The sequence below is a fragment of the Amblyraja radiata genome, chromosome 3 (assembly GCF_010909765.2).
Source record: "Amblyraja radiata isolate CabotCenter1 chromosome 3, sAmbRad1.1.pri, whole genome shotgun sequence".
In the NCBI taxonomy this organism is placed as follows: domain Eukaryota; kingdom Metazoa; phylum Chordata; class Chondrichthyes; order Rajiformes; family Rajidae; genus Amblyraja; species Amblyraja radiata.
In genome coordinates, this window is record NC_045958.1 from 124,501,017 (window position 1) to 124,508,944 (window position 7,928).

Below are 7,928 nucleotides of genomic sequence, written 5' to 3' on the forward strand. Positions count from 1 at the left end.
GCTGCTCTGGAAGGTTAGATCGCATGGGATCCAAGGAGAGATAGCTGAATGGATAGCACATTGGATGGCTCCATGGAAGAAAGCAGAGGGTGATGGTGGAAGGTTGCTTCTCAGACTGGAGGCCTGTGACTTGGGGTTTAGTGATAGACCTGTTACTGTTTGTCATCTACATCAATGATTTGGATGAGAACATACAGGGCAAGATTAGCAAGTTTGCTGATGATACAAAAGTGAGTGGTTTTGCAGATAGTGAAGATGGTTGTGAATGATTGCAGCAGGATCTGGAACGATCTTATAGAGGTGTATAAAATCATGAGATGAATAGATCGGGTAAACTCACAGAGTCTCTTGCCCAGAGTAGGGGAATCGGGAACAAGAGGACATTGGTTTAAGGTGAAGGGGGGGATAGATTGAATAAAAATCTAAGGGGTAAGATTTTTACATAAATGATGGTGGGTGTCTGGACTAAACTGCAGGAGGAGGTCGTTGAGGCAGATGCCATCGCAAAGTTTAAGAAATATTTAAATGGGTCGATGGATAGGATAGATTTAGAGGGATATGGGGAAATTTGCCAGCTAGTTGTGCCAAAGGACCTATTTCCATGCTGTGTGTGTCTGTCTGTGTGTGTGTGTGTGTCTATATCACTTTCACTCTATCACTATCCCCGATGTTGGGGGAGTCCAGAACCAGGGGCCACAGTTTAAAATAAGGGGTAAGCAATTTAGAACGGAGATGAGGAAACTCTTTTTCACACAGAGGGTTGTGAATCTGTGGAATTCTCTGCCTCAGAAGGCAGTCCAGGCCAGTTCTCTGCAAGCTTTCAAGAGAGTTAGATAGAGCTCTTAAAGATAACGGAGTCAGGGGATATGGGGAGAAGGCAGGAACGGGGTAATGATTGTGGATGATCAGCCACGATCGCATTGAATGGCGGTGCTGGCCTGAAGTGCTGAATGGCCTACTACTGCACCTATTATCTATTGTCTATTGTCACAGATGTGGGGGCTTTGGCGAGGGTGCAGAGGAGTTTTACGAGCAGGCTGCCTGGATGAGAGGTATTAGCTACCGAGAGTGGTTGGACAGACATGGATTGTTTTCTCTGGAGCTTTAGAAGTTGCAGGGAGACCTGAGAGAAGTTTCTAAAGTTATGAGAGGCATAGATATGATAGACAGTCAGAACCTTTTCCTAGAATGGGATAATAAGATACTTGAGGACATAGGTTTAAGGCGAGAGGGGCAAAGTTTAAAGGAGATGTGTGGGGCAAGTGTTTTTCACGGAGGGTGGTGGGTGCCTGGAACGTGTTGCCAGGGTGGTGGTGGAGGCAGATACGATCGTGGTGTTAAAGAGGCTTTTAGATAGGCACCAGGCATGTGCAGTCGGGGTAGGCAAGGTAGTCTGATTAAAATTATAAAAAGGTAATTAGTAAATGTAAATAGTAAAGATTTCTAATTCATTTACTAAATCAGTATTTATTATTAAATGGTTATTATTTTAATAATGGATCTTAGGTGGTCATATTTCTCCCGTGCCTTTTATCCACAGTACGTGTAATACACGTAACTACGTACAACTCACGTGCCGTGGACGCTGCTTCAAGCCTTCACGTACAATGGGCAATAAAAGCAGCTGAAATCCTGCCTTTACACGGTGGACTGTGCACAAGGTGCTGCGCACGCCCACAGGAGAGGAGACCGATCTCCGCATGCGCGGTTTCACCATTTTCTGCGCGTGCGTGGATTTTTAAAAGTCAACTGACAGCCCAGGGCCTACCCGGAGTAATTCCTCATGGCACGAGGCTGATAGGCTCATGGATATGCAGGGATTGGAGGGATATGGATCACGTGCAGGTTGATAATGGTCTTGGCATCATGTCTGGCACCAACATTGGGCTGAGGAGCCTGTGCCTGGGCTGGACTGTTCTATGTCCTATGATTGAATGTAAAGGAGACGTTATTTTGTAACGGGTGAAGCAGCTCACGAGCTGAAGATCAGTCACGTGTTCACTCGATGTCCGCCACTCACACTCTACACAGCGGCTGTGGAAAGCATCTTGTCCGGAAATATCACAATCTGGTCTGGGAATTGCTCTGCCCAGGACAAGAAGGCTCTGCAGAGAGTAGTACGTTCGGCCGAACGCACTATGGGAACTTCACTCACCCCCCTGCAGGAACTGTACATCAGGAGGTGCAACTCCAGAGCCAATAAAATCATGGGAGACCCCTTCCACCCCTGCAACGGACTGTTCCAGCTGCTACGGTCAGGCAAACGCCTCCGTTGTTATGCTGTGAGAACGGAGAGGTTGAGAAGGAGTTTCTTCCCCGAGGCCATTAGGACTGTAAACTCCTTTCTCACCAGAGACTAACTTTACTGAACCACTCTACTGCTTTTTTTTAAATTGCTGATTTATTTTTTCCTTTTTCCTTCCGGCCACAATATTTAATATGTAAAAGAATATGTGATTCTGTTCCATTCTGTTTGTTTGTTTGTCTTTTTGCACAAAGTCCGCGAGCATTGCCACTTTTCATTTCACTGCACATCTTGTATGTGTATGAGATGAATAAACTTGACTTGACGTCTGCCTTGCTTTGTCACAGGGGGATTCTGGAGGACCCTTGGCCTGCAGTGACTCGAGAGGAACCTGGTTCCTGGCGGGAATCGTCAGCTTTGGCAACGAATGTGCTCTGCCCAACTTCCCTGGCGTCTACACGCGTGTGACAGCCGTGAGAGACTGGGTGGAACAACAGACAGGGGTGTGATCCAGCCAGCACCTCTTCCTGACGTCTCCCTCACCCCCCACCCTGGGGTGCTCCTCCCCTCCCCCCCTACACAAGGATCTCTCCCCCACCCTGGGGTGTGGACACAGACTGGGGAGTGAACCAACCAGCACCTCACCCTGCGGTCTGCTCCACCCCCTATCTCTGGATCTGTCATTTTCACACCTTACCCTTCCACATACCTCTAGTTTCCCCCTTCCGAGTCTGAAGAAGGGTCTCGACTCGAAACGTCACCTATCCATGTTCTCCACAGATGCTGCCTGACCCGCTGAGTTACTCCAGCACTCTGTGAAATGTCACCTATACATGTTCTCCACAGATGCTGCCTGACCCGCTGAGATACTCCAGCATCTTGTGTCTACCATCAGCATTGGAGTCTGCCCCTCAGTGTAAGCTCATTATTTTACACCTACAATGGTTTTGTTTCCTTTGAAAACTGATGTGAAATTTCAAACTAATAAAAGATCGTTTTGACGTCAATCCTGATTCTAGAGTAATATTTAACACTAAAGTGGCGGCTAAGTTATGATGTAACAAATATGCTCACCCCTCCTGCTGTGTAAAGGCTAGTGATCAGATATAAACTGTAAATTATATATTCCAATGATTATTTAACAGAATAAAAGAAATAAGTTGAATTTTTATATCAAAGCTGTTGCCTGTGCATTATTGATAATGTTGTCTAATTAGTGTCGGTCATACAATGTGGAAACAGGCCCTTCGGCCCAAATCATACGTGCCAACCAACATGCCCCATCTACACTAGTCCCATCTGCCCACTTTTGGTCCATACGCCTCCAAACTTTTTCCATCCATGTACCTGTCCAAGTGTCATTTAAATGCTGTTATAATATCTGCCTTGATTACCTCCTGTGGCAGCTCGTTCCATACACCCGCCAACCTCTATGTGAAAATGTTACCCTTCTGGTTCCTATTAAATCTTTTGTCTCTCAGAGAAACATAGAAAAAGAGGAAAATTCGTACCCTGTTCCTGCTTTTTCCCCATATCCCTTGATTCCTTTAGACTTAAACTAAATCTAACACTCTCTTGAATACAAGATTCAAGAGTTTATTGTCATGTGTCCCGGTTAGGACAATGAAATTCTTGCTTTGCTTCAGCAGAACACAATATAGAAGGCATGAATAACTTGCCACAATATAGAAGGCATGAATACATCCAGTGAATTGGCCTCCACTGCCTTCTGTGGCAGAGAATTCCATAGATTTACAACTCTGGGTGAAGAAGTTTTTCCTCATCTCAGTCCCAAACATGTTCCCGATGTTTGGGGAGTCCAGAACCAGGTGCCACCAGCTGCTGCAGGAGCTGTGAGTATATCACTCCCCCGTGGGCCCACAGCACCACTAGCACCGCAGCCCACCTGCCTCAACTACCTCCTCTGGCAGCTTGTTCCATACACCCACTGTGTGGAAAAAGTTGCCCCCCGGATTCCTAATAAATCTTTTCCCCTTCACCTTCAACCTATGTCCTCTGGTCCTCGATTCCTTTACTGTGGGCAAGAGACTCTGTGCATCTACCCAGATCTATTCCTCTCGTGATTTTATACACCTCTATAAGATCAGTCAATGAAGAAGCAGGCAAAGTCTCTCCAAAGCAACAAGTACACAAATTTATTTTTCTTTATTAAATTGCAAGCATTTTCTTCCTACAGTCAAAAGAAAAAAAGCCACTGTCAAGCTGTTGGCACATTCATGTACAAAAACAGATTAATTATACAGCCTGCTACCAAGCATTCCTTGTGAAAATACAAAGTCTAGGACCAGAAGCCAATATAGTATTATTACTGAATACAAGACATCATATCCCAATCAAAGACGTTGATTAAATCGACACAACCTATCGATATTGCACAAAAGTAATCAAACACTACACTAAAGTGTACTTGGAGAGCGGGAGCAGAAGACAGCTGTGTAGTTGGTCACCAAGGTAAGACAGCCTAATGCTCAAAGAAATACCATCAACTCTCAAAAACTACCCCCATCCCTAGAGAATAATCATGCGGTCATTAACAGCTACGTCAAAGTTCTTATCTAACACATAAAACGCTTAAAAATCACCAAATGTTGCGTGACAGTTACAGTATAAAGCAGGTCTCAATTCCCTTAACTTCATTAGAAACGCACTCACATCAGGAAATAGGGCACCAATAGTCCACAATAAGTCCACAAACTGGACCAAAAGAAAAACAGATGGGGATTAAACATCCAAAGAACATCACTGGAGATTTTGTTCAGGCGATGGGGTTGAGGGAGACACCTTACTGCAAACAGACAGTGGCATCAAGAGGCAATACAGAATAAACTTAACACAACCGTTGTGGTTCCATATCAGAGAAACACTCTCAACCACTCTCACACTACAAGTTTCACAGACTGTAGCTTCTCATTTCTCCATCGTCTAAATATTTAACACCAACTTTTGCCATTAGTGGCTTGAATATGTTCACGACAACAGACTTTGTGCTGTTTCCCCAAGTGTGTCTGGGGGAGAAGTCCAGCGCTAGTTGCTTGCATTGAATGTGACGACATGTCCACCCGAACCTTCGGCAAGTGACGGCAACTAGAGTCAAACTTCTCCACCGACAGAAACTCCTTTCACCAGCTTGGCTGTTTATCTGAAGCCGATATTTGTTATGGGAACGGAGATGCAAGGTGAAAGACCCAGCAATAGATACATCCCGCCCGCAAACTCACCATTGTGTGTCAAGTGTTGGATGGAAGATGCCACAAAGGACCACGGCTATTAAAATGTAAAAGGTTCTAAACAAACGGAATGTGCAGTGTGTGCCGCAACCGTCAGCTGCTACCAAACCAGTCGCTCCGCCATCTGCTCAATACTCCAGGTTCAAGGGTCATCTTTCAAACTCCAAGGGTCACGTTCAAGGGGTCACGGGGAGAGCGTTGCTTAAAATACCCCCAGAACCCCACATAATCAGAACGGGAACACGCCATTGAGATAGGTCTCATTCTAAAAGGATGGATTGGTCATCATGCCAAGGTCATGTATGTGTTTGAACACGGGCCTCATTGAGGTTTAATAATAATAATAATACATTTTATTTAAAGGGCGCCTTTCAAACATCTCAAGGTCACCTTACATAGTATATCGGAATAACATATAATCGGAATATAACAAGTAATAAAGACATCACAGAGACACAAATTAAAAACAGGATTCAATCCAAAAACAGAAAATCAAAAACACAGTGTGAAGAGGGAGCAGCGGCAGCCAAAGCGCGCCAGCGTCCACTCTCTCTTCACGGCAGCCATCTTGGACACAGACCTACAGGACTACAATTAGACAAAAAAATCATCCCCCCACAGTGGGTAGCACTGTGGAGGAAGGCACAATGTCCAGTCCCCACCCCATGTTCACCCCAAAGTCATGCCTATTGAGGCCACCGCAATTGCCTCTACGGAGGCCCGATGTTCCTGGCCGTTCTCACCGGGTGGTCTTGCCCCGGCGTCGGGAGAGTCCTTTTGGCGGCTGGGCCACTTGGAACGGCCGCTTCCTGGTTGGAGCCCGCGGCTGCCGAAGCCGACAAGGCCGCGCCGGTTTGGAGCGCCCAGGCTCCCGTTGGTAAAGTTGGCGACGCCTCTCCGCTCCGCAGACCCGCAGCCCGGAGTTGTTGCTCTCGGCGGTCCAGCTCGCCAGAGCTCCAGCGCGTCGCTCCAGCGCGGCGACCCAGGCAAGGGATCGCTCGCTCCGCTCCAGCGCTCCAATGCTGTGCCGCCGCCGAGGCCGAGGTGCTGGGCGGTTTCCGCCAGGAAACGGCGCTCCAAGCCCGCAGGTAGGCCACGAGGACGGGTCAACGGGCAGCCCGGAGAAAAGGCTGCCACACCGACCAGGTAGAGACCTAGAAATTAAGTTAATACCTACCCCCCACATTAAAAAGACCATATCCCCTACAAACAAAAAACAGGACTCACTAAAAACTATAAAAAAAACGGATTTAAAACGGACGGCTGCTGGCTAGCAGCCGTTCACCAAGATGGCTCCTCCTCCGAGGTTTGATGTTCACCCATTGCCATGTTCCCAGTTCATTAAACCAATCACTTGAAATACTCCTTGCCCAACACAGAGAACAGGCAGGCGAATGGTTCAGGTGTGGACATCCCCCTGAAAAAACAGGTGTGGACACAACTCCTGAACAAGCAGGTGTGGACACAACTCCTGAACAAGCAGGTGTGGACACAACTCCTGAACAAGCAGGTGTGGACACAACTCCTGAACAAGCAGGTGTGGACACAACCCCTGAACAAGCAGGTGTGGACACAACTCCTGAACAAGCAGGTGTGGACACAACTCCTGAACAAGCAGGTGTGGACACAACTCCTGAACAAGCAGGTGTGGACACAACTCCTGAACAAACAGGTGTGGACACAACTCCTGAACAAGCAGGTGTGGACACAACTCCTGAACAAGCAGGTGTGGACATCCCCCTGAACAAACAGGTGAATGTTTGTGTGTGGACACTCCACTGAGACCCAGGTACTGACCTTCTTCACTCAGGAGCCGTGAGTGAAGCAACATCCCTGAGGGAGGTAGTGAAAGGGGATGAGGAATACAGAGCTGTCTGCTTCAACACCCCATCAGACCCTGTTTCCACCAATCTTTGCACCACCACGCACAAGAAGCACAAGAAGCCACAAGACAGACACCGTTGTACAGATGCTGACACGTGCGCTCAGCTCTTGGACAACTTCTAATCTTGTGTGTGGACTCGACAAGATGAAGATGAGGTGCCGGCTGGCTGTGAGAATCATTCCTCCCCATCCCTGACTCTTCTGTAGATGGAAAGATCCTGCGCTGGCTGTCATGTTATCAGGAAAACAACTAAAGTCATAATCCCAAGGATTGAAGATCAATATTGAACTGATCAATGAGCCTATCAATAATTAAATCATATGCTGGGGTTCAGGAGTTTATTAGCACAGGTATTTCTGGCATGTATTGAAGGGCGGTGAATCTGTGGAATTCATTGCCACAGAAGGCTGTGGAGGCCAAGTCAATAGGGATGTTTAAGGCGGAGATAGATAGGTTGTTGATTAGTATGGGTGTCAGGGGTTATGGGGGGGAGAAGGCAGGAGAACGGGGTTGAGAGGAAAAGATAGATCAGCCATGATTAAACGGCGGA

The 7,928-nt window shown here is 47.0% G+C and overlaps 1 protein-coding gene across 1 annotated transcript in view; it reads left to right on the forward strand.

Moving 5' to 3' along the window:
• The window catches only part of LOC116971514 (transmembrane protease serine 11D-like), a 31,785-nt gene extending 28,989 nt beyond the window's left edge, over positions 1 to 2,796 (forward strand). The window contains exon 11 of the mRNA XM_033018745.1: positions 2,593 to 2,796. Coding sequence (XP_032874636.1) covers positions 2,593 to 2,754 — 162 coding nt within the window. The 3' untranslated portion in view covers positions 2,755 to 2,796. The remainder of the gene's footprint in view (positions 1 to 2,592) is intronic.
• Positions 2,797 to 7,928: the final 5,132 nt, after the last annotated feature.